Source organism: Chiroxiphia lanceolata, chromosome 5, assembly GCF_009829145.1.
Source record: "Chiroxiphia lanceolata isolate bChiLan1 chromosome 5, bChiLan1.pri, whole genome shotgun sequence".
In the NCBI taxonomy this organism is placed as follows: Eukaryota; Metazoa; Chordata; class Aves; order Passeriformes; family Pipridae; genus Chiroxiphia; species Chiroxiphia lanceolata.
Window position 1 is genome coordinate 61,676,215 of NC_045641.1, and position 14,643 is coordinate 61,690,857.

At 39.0% G+C, this 14,643-nt stretch overlaps 1 protein-coding gene and 1 long non-coding RNA gene across 16 annotated transcripts in view; one reads left to right on the plus strand and one right to left on the minus strand.

Moving 5' to 3' along the window:
• The window catches only part of WNK1 (WNK lysine deficient protein kinase 1), a 102,537-nt gene that overhangs the window by 32,702 nt on the left and 55,192 nt on the right, over positions 1–14,643 (plus strand). For all 10 annotated transcript variants that reach the window (XM_032687644.1, XM_032687641.1, XM_032687642.1 and 7 more), the window contains exons 2-4: positions 862–1,034; positions 5,197–5,417; positions 7,245–7,402. In XM_032687644.1, the coding sequence (XP_032543535.1) occupies positions 862–1,034; positions 5,197–5,417; positions 7,245–7,402 (552 nt within the window). The remainder of the gene's footprint in view (positions 1–861; positions 1,035–5,196; positions 5,418–7,244; positions 7,403–14,643) is intronic.
• On the minus strand, positions 318–12,781 carry LOC116786737. Of its 6 annotated transcripts, none has more exons than XR_004357064.1 (5): positions 12,492–12,780; positions 9,187–9,394; positions 8,348–8,595; positions 7,005–7,477; positions 318–3,803 (listed from the first exon to the last, which is right to left on the minus strand). It is a non-coding gene; the product is annotated as an uncharacterized LOC116786737 (long non-coding RNA). The 6 variants fall into 6 exon arrangements; XR_004357063.1 differs by having other exon boundaries at positions 318–4,259; XR_004357065.1 differs by lacking the exon at positions 7,005–7,477 and having other exon boundaries at positions 318–4,666; positions 12,492–12,781.

Below are 14,643 nucleotides of genomic sequence, written 5' to 3' on the forward strand. Positions count from 1 at the left end.
TTTTTTTAAATGCAAACTGCATATGGATCCAATTTACATCAGCCAGTGGATCTGACTGGTGCGACCAGCGCGTTGGTAATGCACTGGTGAACTGGGAACACTGAATGGCACAAGGAGACTGTCTTCTCTGTGATATCTGCTGCTTATTCTGGTAATAGCTTGGAGTCCTGGTAACCTCTTGATAGCCAGCTGTTGGTAGGTAATGCAATAGTATTGTCCAGGAATGCTTTTTCATGGTCTGCCTTCTGGCCAAAAGGTTGCTTTCTGTCTCTAGTGGGAGTTATGTTTTTGTTGATGTGAGATTACAGGAAACTTGCTCAATCATGAGTTTCTGCTTTTAATCAAAGAAACACCAACTCATTCACTTGATTATTTACAGTTACACGTACATACTGTATGTTAGAGAGGTTTGATGCTCTACCCCCTGTATGGAGGGCTAATGCCATCTGTTACCAGTGGGCTGGATACATAGGAATGGTGGAAGATTATTGTTGTGTACAGCATCCTTTAAATGATCTGATTTTATCCTCAAACACTGAAATGTTCAAGACAGTACATGCCCTTTCCAGCTCAAGGCAATGACTAAATTTATTAAGAGTAAGAGAAGAGGAGACAGGAGGAGGAGTTAATCTACAAACTTGCAATTCTTAACTCCAAGAGAAGTGGGATTGTAAGGAACAGTATATTGTAAAAAGACCGTAATAGAATGTGCTCAAGATAGCATATTTTAAAAACAATTGTGAGCTAAATGGCATTTAAGAAAGCTGATTCTTGTGTGTACTCAACTGTTTTTCAAGTTGCTGCTTCTCTGAATAAGAAAATTAAGCAAAGCTTTCTGATGTACCTTTTCTTTTTCATTAGGATCGGAAGCTGTCCAAGTCAGAGCGACAACGATTTAAAGAGGAAGCTGGGATGCTGAAAGGGCTTCAGCATCCCAATATTGTCAGGTTCTATGATTCCTGGGAGTCTACAGTCAAAGGAAAAAAGTGTATTGTTCTTGTGACGGAACTAATGACGTCTGGAACACTGAAAACGTAAGTAAATTAAGACACGTCAAAGTATTTAAGCTTCATTAGCACAGAATCAGAGCCCTAGAAATAGATGATATTTCAGAATACGTAAGAATAGAGCCCTTTTGCTGAGGGCTAATGTCCTGTAGGAACATTCTTATTGAAGAGGCTTCTCAGATTCTTCCTTGTGATGTTCTTGTAAGCACATACAGAAAACTTTGGGATTTTAAGACCTCAGGAAGACAATACTCTCTTTTCACTTCTCAGAATTTTTCTTTTTCCTCCTCAGCTGCCTTCCATTTAGCATGAGGTGGTTTGTAAGGTTCAAAGTACAAATTAATGCATCTCTTTTTGGGAGGCTTTGGGTGTTAGAGCAGTACAAATAATATGCAAAAAGGAAAAAAAAAATCACCACCTGTTTACCTGTTTGTTTAGCTGAAGCTTGGTGAAGCAGTACCTAACAAAAATCAGAGTATGCAGGTGCTTGCAGCTCCAACCTGTGAGGCAGCTGAGTGACCCTGGGTGTGTCTTTAAGGCAGAGTTAAAAGCAGAGTGCAGGAAATGGAGCTGCTGCGAGGGCCTCTAGTGGTGCGCGGGGCCCGCGGGGGCTCACAGAGAACTCACACCACCGGCACTCAGTCACTGTCCTTGCTGGAAATAGAACTGCCAGCCTTTGGGATAAACGGGTTGTGGGTCGCTGTCTTCTTTCAGTGCCCATTTAAGTCTTGGAGAGGCATTCAAATCCTAAATGTGTAAGGGGGCTGTGGGAGCTGGAAACAATTTGCCAACGATTTGGTTAAAATAGCCCATGAATGTCTTGTGTTTTTATGATGCTTATTGATAGCCACAAATGGACATTCTTAAAGAGGAAAAAAAACCGGCTCTTTGGGAGTCTGGACTGCAATTACAGGGAAGTGTTTGTCTCTTAAAATAGTACTGGAGGACTAAGGATACCACAACATTCTTTATCCTTATGTTCCGTGAAGATATTTTGAAGGTTGTTTAGGGTATTTCAGATAAAATAATAGATCTGTTACTTCATGTGCTGTTTTCAGAGCAGTAAAAAAGTAAGCAGCTCTGTAAAGATGCCTTTAAATAAAGATATTTAATTTTATGCCAAACATGTAGTGTTAGATTTAATTTTTTTCCTGCCTTTCTTACTCCTTTATCCCCCTTATGGATTTTAATATTTGGATTGGCTTGTTATGTGGTGGCATAAGCAAGATGATAAAGTAGTAATAGGCAATTATGAAGTAGGGTGTTGATAGGATGAAACACCTCAGATTTGCTGTCTCTAGGATTATTTTGTGCTTTGAAGTATTTTTATTTTATCCAGAAAGAAGTAACAGGTTGTTTAATCAAAGGTCTTTGAAGCTATAGAGTTCTGGGTGGGTTTTTTCCCCACTCTTGCATAGCTTGTGTTATAATTGTGATTTAGTTTATGCTTGCCCACTTCACTTGAGATTTGACAGGTAAACTATATATATGGGAAATTTCTGGTGTGCCAAATTAAATATCATTGAGTATTTCACGTGTTTGTGTCACATTCTTAAATCTTCACTGCACACTTGTGTTAGCTTATGATATTTGGCTGACTGAATATTACTTCCATATCTTTTTTTTTTTCAGTATTTTTACATTACCTGCATTTTATAAAAGTGTCACTTTCCTCATTTTGAGACTTGGGACATAGACATTGTTGTCACTTGATGTAAAAAAGTGAAGTGTGGTAGCATCTTAAAGTAAATTTTCTCTCATGGTTTTTTATATTTGTATACATTGATACATAAATACTCAGAAATAATGTTAAAATTTTGTGGACTCCTTCTTTTCAGATGCTGTCTGGGCAATTTTCTAATTTTGCACGAGGGAAAGTCCCCGAACTTCTGTATATGAATGGAAAAGTTTTACAACTGAATTTTTGTAAAGAATAAGACTGCTCTCTGATATTGTATGCTATCGTGGAATTAAAATATTGGGAAAAATGGAGTTGTCTATTTGAAATTTTAATTACACTGTTAATGAAGGCAATAGTCGTTAATCTGACTTAGGTCTCAGCCATTGGTTTTGTGTAAGGTCTGGGTAAAAGTGTGTGTTCCTGATCCACTTTAAATGAATGTGTCAGCTCTCTGGTAGGGCACATACCTTCATAACTACCTCTGCTAATTCAGGGATTCCTATAGCTCCTTGAGCTGAGATGCTGTAGGTAATTGTAATTGCAGAAGCTTAGACTAGAAACCTCCTGAGGTCTCTTCAAGCCTGAGTTATCCAATGATACTAGGAAAATTGAAAACATACTGGCTAGTAGGGTTGTCTGTATATCTTTATGTATTTATATGTGCTTCTGTTTTAAATTGGTTTCTGCCTTAAGTGACATGTGACTTAGTTCAGGACAGTGTTGTGGAAAACTGATGGCAGCACTGTGGGATTCTGGGTGATGGTTGGACCCAGGTCCTTAAACAGCGAGGAGCTGGCAGTAGGCAAGCATATTTGAAACCAAGAATGTAATTAGGGATTCCAGATGCTGAACTGAAGTGCCCCTACCATGTGATCTTTGGATCAGGCTCAAGAGAGATGAATGAGGGTTGTGTCAATAGCAAGAATTCAAGTGGTAGCTGATGTGATTCAGAACCTCCTTCAGTTTGTCTTCTTCCTTGGTTTGGCTTTTTCCCTGCCTGTCTTTATATTCTAAGATTTGATTTCCTCTGGAACTGTGTCCCACTTGCTTTTACAGATCTATTTTCACAGCAGGATTATTGCTAGCAACTTGATTTTTCCAGATCTTCTTTTGAACTGGAGAAATGAAAGTAAAAGGGATTAATACACTGCATTTTTATGTTGGCAATGATTCAAGTGATTTCATCCAGACTTTATCTCCTGATTAAGTGGATATGCAGAGTAAACTGAACAGTACCACAGAATAATTGAACATGACTTGCTGTTAGTTGAAGACTGTAGTTGCTAGACTCCATGCTGGTCACAGAATTTACTACCAGTCTTGCAATACTGTGAAACTGGTCTTTATCTGAGCCTTTGACTGAGTAACATTGACTGAATAAGAATAAAGTCCTTGCTCTACAGAGCATGCTACTTCCTTTCTCCTGAATGTATTTCAGCCTGTACTTCTTCAAAAGGAAGAAAACAGCTCTTCATTTCAAATTGTGTTACCCAAAGAGAGGTTGTGAGAAAACACTGCTGGAAAGCACTTGAATGCTGTCATAAGGTTATTCACCTTGTGGCATCTCCAATCTGTTGAAGTTAAGTAATAGAATAAGATCACAGTCTTAGGTTACAAGCATTGGAAAATATTTTTGGTATGAAATTTGACTCTTCTGAGATGGGATTTCAAAGTGTGGCAAGATAGAACTGTTAAAGTGTTGGGTCACGTTCTAACTGTGAGGGAGTACTGACTTTGTGTGAACTCTTCCACCTCAATTATTTGGCAGAGCCTTTTTAAAGATTTCTCTGCCCCATCCATGGCTGGCTGTAGTTTTGAAGTGGTGAGCAGTACCAATCAGATTCAGGTGCTCAAACCCTGTCCTGCACCAGGGAAGCAATCTCCAAGAATTTCCCATTTGCTTGACAACTCCACAAGTAAATTTGAAGCAGATTTAAAGTGTGATATGGAAACCTTGACCAGAGTGCTTGGACTGCTGCTGAGAAGGAAGGAATAATGACTTCAGAGCTCTTGCAGCTTGCCCCAACTGTGTACTTAGTTGTTGTTATTAGTGTTTTGCATCTAATGACCCACCTCCCCACCCAGTTATAATAAGGTAAAGGTTGTAACTGTTTAGGCAATTAAATAGATAAAGTATTGCTGTAAGTCATGAATCTTGAATTCTCTGTCATGGAAGCAATGCCTTGAAACTTAGCAAGCCAACTAATTACCATAGGATGATTTTGTATGCAGATGAGTTATTAGCTATATGTTAAGCTTTTCACATTTATCTTTAATCATTAGTCCCCTGTCTAGAAGAAAAGGAGGTGGGTTTTAGGAGGAGGAATCATCTTTAGCTCCTCTGAAGTCTTGAAACACCCAGGTAGATTTTAAAATAGAAGGTGAAATTTAAATTTGTGCATGTCTTTAATTACTGTTTCTTTGTTTCCAAACACCAAAGGGTATAGTTTAATCTACTGCCTGTTAGCAGAATCTAAGATGGTAACCTATTGTTACTTTTTTCCTTAGGTATTTGAAAAGATTTAAAGTGATGAAAATTAAAGTACTACGAAGCTGGTGCCGTCAGATACTGAAAGGCTTACAGTTTCTCCACACACGCACTCCTCCCATTATTCATAGAGACTTAAAATGTGACAACATCTTCATTACTGGCCCCACTGGATCAGTCAAGATTGGAGACCTCGGTCTGGCAACCCTGAAACGAGCTTCTTTTGCCAAAAGTGTGATAGGTAAGCCTCTCCTGTATTGGAGGCTGCTGAGCCTTTTAAGAGCTTTCCATAAAAATATGATTGCAAAGGTACAGGGTCAAAGCCAAAAAATGTGTAGGCTTTGTTTCTTGGTTACTGAGGTCATTCTGTGTCCCCGATGCGACATGTTGAAATTTTGGTTGTGCTTTTGATATTTGTATATTAACATTAAGTATTTTGGAATACAGTGTCCTTGTTCTGCCCAACAGTTTAGTGCAACATTGTTGATAAAACCACTCTTGACTACTTATAAATCTTAGCTTTGATATGATGATGCTTCAAGAAGTGTACAAATGCATTTTGGTGACCAAACAACATTTTGGTATTCAGTGTAGCATTAGTTTTTAGAGCCAAATTTTTTTTTTTTTTTATTGTCACCAGGGGTTCATATTAAACCTCTTACAGATTGTGAGTAATCAGAAACAAGGGTCTTTCTTGTGAATTCTTAAAAGAATTGGTTTTATCAGCTTTGTTTTTATAGTTGGGTGAATAGACTGCAGGGAATGAAGTTGTTCTCACTCTCAATATTTAGAGCTTGCGAAAATGCAGCATTACTCAACAGTCCTATGCCTGATTCCTAGATGGGATCAATGGTCTATACCTGTAAATTGTCCTGCAAGCTGTCGCTGAAATATTTCCTGCTTCTTAACCAGGTCAAAATATTAACAGGAAAGCCAAGTATAGTTTAAAAAAAATAATAATTTCTGAAGCATACTTGTCATATTCTCAAATTTATCACTGGAAAAATTACCATCTAGTTATCTATTAATGGTTAGCCTTTGGATAAATGGCTGCAATTACATTCTCTCTTTTTGGTTTAGCGTGGTGAAAACAAGCAGTGTGGCTATAGAATGATCTGTAAATTGTCTTGAATCTGGTGTCTGCAGGAAATAATTCTGTGCTTAAATTTACAAAAAGCAAACTTACATCTCTGGCTTAAAGTAAATCTGATCAAACAATGCAGCCTCTTTGTTTACAGAGGGGTTGCTGTGATGCTTCACTGGGCAATAATTTTCTGCACACTATTTAAATGGGACTTGTTGAATCTCACGCTCTATGCCTGTAACTCAATCTCTCTGTATTTCTGAGTATTTTTGACTGTAGGATGTCCCTCACTAATGCCTGTATCTGCAGTAGGCCTATAAATATACTGCAGGTGGGAAGGTAAGTATATGAAGAAAAGGGCTCTGGTGAGTGGCCTTTGCAGAAAATTACCTTTTATCCTCTTTTCATGGAGATTTATATTTGTAACAACGGAGTTTTTCATTGCAAGGCCTTACCTGAACCATTCTACTTCAAAAAGTAGATGGAGAGCACCAGGTCAGAGACTAGCTGTGGGCTCTTACCAGTACTACTTCTTTTGCAGCAGAGGGCAGTCGGGTAATTTTTGAAACAAGGTTTAATGTGCCTCCTTTCTTACAGGGAGAAAAGGTAAGTGTCTTAACTCTCCTTAGTATTTGGTTTGCAGCCTATGGCTAGTCTACAGTTTTTCCCTTTTCTTATCCCCTACCCTCCCATTTGATTTCAGGCTAATCCAGTCTGGTTTGATACTTGTATCAACTCACACACCTAAGCCAGGACTTGCCTCAGTCCTTTCACGCCATTCTTATTCCACAAAGGCCTTGCAATGGAAGACTCACAGAGTGTGTTGATGCAACAGAGTCACTAAGGGTTTCCTCCCTCTTCTTTTTGCCTCCACTTTCTCTTGTCTCACAGGTCTGCCCATCCGCTCCCTCCTGCGGTGAGTAACGCCAGCAGCCTCTGCTCGCTTTGAGACATTTAGAGTCTGAATCGTTCTTTTAATTTAAGGTACCCCAGAGTTCATGGCCCCCGAGATGTATGAGGAGAAATATGATGAATCCGTTGATGTATATGCTTTTGGGATGTGTATGCTAGAGATGGCCACGTCTGAGTATCCTTATTCCGAGTGCCAAAATGCCGCGCAGATCTACCGCCGAGTGACCAGTGTAAGTCCCTCCTCGCTACTGAGTCTAAAGCTACTACTGTCAGCAGCAAAGGAGCACAGCTGGGTAGCACCAGTACTGTGCAAGTGTGTATAGGGGGGGGGAAAAAAAAAGCTGACTAGAGGTTTTTTGGGATGAGTGGGAAGTTACAGCGTGGTTGAACTCACCAAACATCTGTCAGAAGGCTGTGTAAAATATGTGAGTGCAAATAAAATTTTGCATCTGTTCATACTCTTCTTTCGTATAGTAGAAGATATTACATAGGGTTTAAAAAAAATACAAAAAACCAGCAACCCAAACCAAACAACAAAACGCATTAGAATAATAAGAGATTATTTTCTGAGCCATTGGGGAGATGGTGGAACTATTTCAGTCTTGAAGATTAGCTGGTAACTGTTCTCTGTAATAAAGCTGGATCACAGATTCAGAGCAGTTTGTCTTAGCTGTCTGCCAGGGCAGATCATAAATTGTTACCCAGAGTGATTTTTATAATTTGAATTCTGAGTGGCCCTCAGCAACTCAGTGTGTTGGGGGTTCTTCTTATAACAATGCAGTGGAAAAACTAGATAAATAGCAGAAGGTAAGTGCTGGTAAGTGTAGTGGTGGTGCTGGAGGCACTGTGGGTGAAACCAAATAAGGCTGAGAAGGCAAGCAAGGAATTTGAGTTGGCCCCTCTGACTAAGCTAAGGGGAACCTACAGACCTTGAATATAGGAAGCAGAACTATAGTGCTAGAAATGTGCAGTATGGTTGTGGCTAGATTTACTTTGTGCTCTCCACAGCAGTGTTGTGAGGACTGCTCCAGTGCAGTAAAACAAACATGTTGAACCTTCTGATCTGAGCATTCAAGTAGTGAGGTGGCTGCTTGGGGAAGGAAAAACTTGCACTGGATTTCTCAGAATACCTGTGCGTGTGTGTGTGAAGGAAGGAAAAAAAACCCCAGACTTACCTCTTTCTCTGTTACACAAATGAATTCCTCTTAAGTCTTTTTGTGTGTATTAACTAGGAGAAGTTGCAGATTTAAAAAAGAACTTGTTTGGCTTTGGAAAAATAAAGTTCTTTCTTATTCCTGATGCCTCACACTATAAAAGGCAAATATAATTACTGACTTACAGCTGTGGAAGGAAGGGTCTTCACATTGGAAGTAATAAATTCTGCAGGTGAAATAGAAGACTGTCCCTTGTCTGAAGGGAAGTACTGGAGGAGCACAAAAGGAGGAAGAAATAAGGCATAAATAGTAATTTTGGTTTTTTTTGAACAGATGCTACAGTAAGTTTTTATATACACATATACACACACAGAGGGATTTGCTTTTGTTAGGATTTTTTGTTGGTGTGTTTTTGTTTGGGGTTTTTTTTGGTATTGGTGGATTTATCTGTAATTTTTTAAATAGACATGAAGAATTAGGCTGAAGTCTAACTTTTACTCAGCTTACAGCATAATCTGATCTGAAGGTGGTTTGGGTCAGTGAAAGCAAACTGGAGTATCTTACCAAAACAGTCTTAGTGATACCTTTTACTTTGCTTATAGATATACATTGGCCAGAGGCAAAGCAGTATAATTTGGATGGACACATTTTCTCAGAATTGATGCCTGATGTAACTGTCCTGCCCATTCCTTAAAAAGTGCTAGGAACTAGGCTATTGGTGAGAATCAGCTGTTGAGATGATCTCAGCTTGGAAATTCCCAAGTCTTTTCCCTGGTCTTTGAAGTACTTAGCAATTGGAAAGCTTTGTAGAGGCTTGTAGCAGAAAAAATTGTGTAGAGTCTTACCACGGTTCAACTTACCAATTGTTTATTTTGCTTGATGCTCCTTTCTCCCCATTGTTTTTGGTTGACTGTTGAAATTCTAAGTGGATGAGAAACACTGGTAGTTTTTTTGGCCTGTCCAACACCACTTTCTATTGTCCTCTGCTGCTGATGGTTCACAGATTGAATTTAATTGTTGACTTTTTTCCTGCTGTTTCATTTGCTGCTTGAGAGCTTCTAAGATTTACTTAGGGGGGAAGGACAGGAAGGTAGAGAAAATGAAATGTACATTTATGTGCTTCTAGGCAGAGGATGAAAGGCCCTGTGCTTTGATATATTTGGATTTGTTTATTCCATTGTAGTTGCAAAGCAGTTTGTTTAAAACAAAATAAAATCAACCACAAACAAAACTTGAATAACTTTCAAGGAACGCTTTCAATGAAGGAAAAGACAGTATTATCTGAAATTCAAACACAAACCTGTCTTAACTATAATGGAGAATTCAGTGTTCTATAATGTGGAAAGCAGACTGTGTCATGAATGTGAAATAAAATACTCTTGGTGTTCTTTTTACCGCTCTGTGAACCAAGGTGAAAAAGAGCCATATAGTTTTCTGCACTTGTCCTTTGCTCCCTGTTAAAGAATATAAGATTTTCTTTCATTTCAAAGCAGACTTCAGAAGTTTAGACCATGTCTACAGTTGCGGGTGAAGGGTGAACCGGTTGAGAAATTTGGTACTTGAAAGGACAGTGTGTGAGTTAACAACAACAAAGTAGAGCCAGAAAACACCTACGTAGGGGAATCCAGCACTGCTTGCAAACACATTTCATTCTAATGTATGTTGGAAGGTGAATGTGGTTTCTGGAAGATGTTTAGCATCTCCATTTCAGCCTCTTCATTTGCTACTTTCCTAGGCATGTTTAGGGAGGTTTTGAGGTGACAGCTATAGTCCTGCTGTGCCTTAAGTTCTAAGGATTATTTTATCTGGATGCATACACAGAGATCAGAGGGAAGAACAATAAGAATGGTCTACTGTTGAAAGTCACGAAAGATCATGCCATATGGGAGCTTAAAAACCACTGAAACCCCAAAGGCAATCAGATTAAAATGTGCAGCAGGCGATAAATATTTAAATTAATTGATTTATCTCACCCTCTTTGTAGTAACTGTTACGCTTAGTAAAAAGCAGAGTTGCTGTATTAGCTTAAATCCTTGCTATTGCTTAGGACAGGATCCTGTAAAAGGTGTCTCAATGCCTAGGATGTCCTCTCAGAACTGGACTTGTAATACCAATTTATATTCTTATCTCACATTTTGGCTGTGCGTTGGTCTCTTTTCCTAGGAGGTGCCTTTAGCTGCATTGCATTTTAACCTTACACCTTTTGTGATAAGGATTCCTCTGGCTGATGCCCAGATACTGCAGCACTGGGTTGGGATGTTTACTAGGATTTCTCAGAGTACTGGGTTGTGTTCTACCTCTTTGGTTCAGGGTCCTCCCTCAGAGTTGGAAGCAGATTTTTGTTTAAATAATACGGTTTGATAAACAAAGATCTAGAATTCTGATCTAAAGACAGAAGTTCCTTCCAGAGATGAGACGTTTTTTGGCCCAGGCACTTACTGTTGCTTCACATCTTGGATGATAGCACTGCTGCATGAGTCTGCTGTTTGCAAGATGCTTGTCTGTACTGCCTGCATTGTCTCACTGTGAAGTTTCTGTTTTCCTTTAAAGCAGTGCTAGGATAAAGTTCCTGAATTTTCTCTGGTCCAAGAAACAGAAGTGCAATTAAATTGGCATTCTTTCTCTCTTTATCTAGAAGAATTTTTCTTTTCAATAGAATAATGTGGGTAAGTACCTGGCTTAAAAAAAAAAAAAAAAACCACAAAAAACAGCTCTCCAGAATTTGTAAGGCTCAAGGTGTTTTCCTGAACCTTGTTTTACAGTTGTTCTAGTAAGGAAGTCAGCAGTTTGACACAGAATATTGACCTCTGTACTTGCATCCTCTTGCATACTCAGTCCAGACCCTTTTGCTAGCAGTTTCTTTAGAAAGGAAAGAGATCTGCATGTCTTGTCTCTCAAACATAAAGGAGAGACACCTCTTTGTTTTTCATTAAATCATGATGCTGCAGTTTTGTCTCAAACCCCTCTGTTTTCTTCATTGAGGCAATCTTCTGATGTTCATTAAAATGGTTCCAAATAAATTAGTAGTGTGTGCTTAAAGAAATTGCAGCTCTTGGGATTTTTACCTTACTGGGGGGTGGGGAAATCTCTGAGATTTAAGTGGTATGTCTCTTTAGCTGGGACTGAATGCATCCAGCAGGCACTTACTGCTGCCTATTTGGCCTCAGAAAAAAATCATCTGAGCCTGCAATAAATTGACAAGAAGCTGCTCTATTTTTAAGGTAGTCTTGCCTGCTCCTGTGATTTATTTTTGCTCCTCTGCCCTCTTGTGCAGGCACACCTGTCTGTGTGATACGCTACCAGATTTGGGAATGAATCCCCTCTTTTTCTTTTTTAACGATTCTGCCCCATATCAAAGCAATACAGACATTTCCAACACAAAATGTAATCAAGATACGTAATTCTGTTATGTAGTTGCTTGCAAAAAAAAGTACTCTAAGATCTTGGTAAAATTTGGGAATATTTCCCTGTCTAACTTTGTTCCTCTCTGGAGACTGGACTGTTTGGTTTTTTTTTTCTACCTGCTCCATGCCTATTTCAATTAAACAGTTTGTCACAGGAGATATTTAAAATGGGCTACATATGCATTTAAATGGAAACAGAGATATTTATAGAACAGACATCCTAAGTATGATTTCTTAATTTAGTCTGTTTGGAAAGCAATGCAGTGAAGGCATAACTAACTGCAGTAACTTCAGCTGCTTTGCCTCAGCCTCTGGTGAGACTGCTCAAATACAAGCTGTTGCCTCAAAAGCTAGTTTGTTTTTTTTCCTTGTTTGTGTTGCAGTTACCACTCACAGATGTAGTATATATCTCTTTTTTACTTTTACACTGTATTTCCTTTAAACTTGCTTTGTGCCACGCAGAGATTTTTATAAGCATGTAGAGGTACTGACTACTCAATCTTTAATACTTGGATGTCCCAAGGCTCAAATTTTCTAGGTGCTTGACTAGTCCCAGGACTAGTGAAAAGATGGTTAATGGGTGTATAAGTGTCTTTAATGAGTTTATTATACAGATTTCTCTCCTTCTTCCACTAACATAAAAATCTAAACACCCATTGCAAAAAAGTTAGTAAGACAGTGCTCAGTTTCAAATGTACTCATCAGTCAAGTGTGAGCAGAAAACCCCCTTTCTTTCTCCCCCTCCCATTGTATAAACTTACCTCTTAAGTCCTCCTGGCAGACTTGTGCTCTATACTGGGTTTTTCTCCACGCTTACTTTGACCAAGTGAACTTTTGCACTTGTCCTTTATTTCACCAGAAGTCCAATCTCTTCTCTCTAAACCAGTGTCTACCGTCTGAGCTGGCTGTAAGATGAGAACAGGGGGGAAAAAGGCATTTTGCATTTTGACTTTAAATGAAGAAAAAAAAAAAAAAAAGGTGGTGCTGTACTGAAATGTTCCGCAGAGTGGGCATAACAGTTTTCTTCTCTGTTCTCCAGAGCTTGAAAAAGAGCCTAAGGGAACAAGGTACATAATGAGTAACCTGGCCAGGCAGTGTCTAACTGGTTTAAAAATCCTTAATTTCCCTAACTGGTGGGAACTGGAACTCACTGGTTAGAGTGAAGGTCATTCTTTTTGCTGCAAAGGAGGCAGTTAAAAAGTGCTGTTGTTTGGTCAGTTGAGATAGAATTAATCTCTTCTTTAGTGTCTTAAAAGTTAGGCATCACAACTGTCTAGACTAGTTAACAGCTTCATTTTCACTAGAGATGCAATAGGCAAAGTATTCCATGTTATTTTCTTTTTCTTCTTTAGGGGCCCTAGGCAGATAAGTGCTAAACCTTTAGATATATGATTAATTTTACATGCAATTCTTGATGAATGATGATCAAGTGTCTTCTTTTGTTTCCTGAAAGCAATATGCAACTTTTTTAGGCATGAATAAAACCCTGTTTCTTCACATTGAATAACTTGGTTTCTTGACCTGATTTAGGTTGATACAGAGGCATCCCTCATATGAAGCTTTCTAGTGCAAAAAGCACTGGAATAAAAAAAAAGGAAAAGTAGAGGAGGAAGCCCTCTAACAGAGCAGGTAGTCTTTTGTTAAAGCAGGTACTGAAAGGCCACAAACCTCTAACCAGGAAACACATTATTGTAAGAAAGGGCAAACTCTTGTATTCATTGAAAGAAGAAACTTCAGGTACTTAAATATCAAATATGGGAAAAAAAAGGCACATCAGATGCAATTCCTTTGAATCATACTGAACAGAGTAAAGAAAACTTCTACCACTTGCCTCTTGTAGCTGTTCAACTCAGTTGCAAGCATTTTGCTGGAACAGCTTTAAGAGAGAAGAATCTTCCTGCATGAAGATTGTCACTGACATCCTGTCAATTGAGAAATATATAACTTTAAAAATGGAAGATGGGAATTCAAGGTTTTGAAGCATTAATATCTTAGGCAGCTTTGTGTGTCGCTTTAGAAGTCCTGTTCAAGAAATTACAATGATCTAAGTAAGGAAGAGCAGTGATCAGCCTGAACACTGAGGTATAACATGCTGCATGTCAGGTGACAGCCATGAGTAAGGGCCTGGAGCATCTCTTGTGAGGAAAGGCTGAGAGATTTGGGTCTGTTTGACCTCAAAGAGGTGACTGAGAGGAGACCTCATCAATGTCTATAAGTATCTGAAGGGAGGGTGTCAGGAGGATGGAGCCTGACTCTGCTCGGTGGTGCTGAGCAATAGGACAAGAGGCAATGGGCAGAAACTGATGCACAGAAGGTTCCACCTGAATATGAGGAAGAGCTTCTTTACTATGAGGAGGTGACCAGGCACTGGAACAGATTGCCCAGAGAGGTCATGGAGTCTCCTTTACAGGAGATATTCCAGAACTGTCTGGATGCAAGTCTGTGCAATGTGCTCTAGGACGACCCTGCTTGAGCAGGGAGGTTGGACCAGATGAGCCACTGTGGACTCTTCCAACCTGACCCATTCTGTAATTCTGTATGGTTTGCACAGCTAAGGCAGATGACATCTGAAGTTGGAAGGAAAAAGGCTTATTCAACTGGATTCTTTTCTAAAAGTAGCTCACTTTTACGACTTGATCTTAGAGGCATCTGTACTATTCAGCATCAACAGCTTCTAGATTACAGCTAAAAATGTTTTGTCAGTATTGGTGTAAAACAAACTTAGTTTGAAGTAAAAGGAGCTATTTCTTTCTTAAATTCACCACTGAGCCTGGAATGTGTCCCTTGGCAATTTTGAATCAGATATGATTTTAAAATGATTGTGAGCATTGGTTGAGTTGCATAAAATCAAGATCTAGTGTATTTTTAGGTTCTGAAATTTGGTGGTATTGCAGAGTTTTGCAATGCAACCTA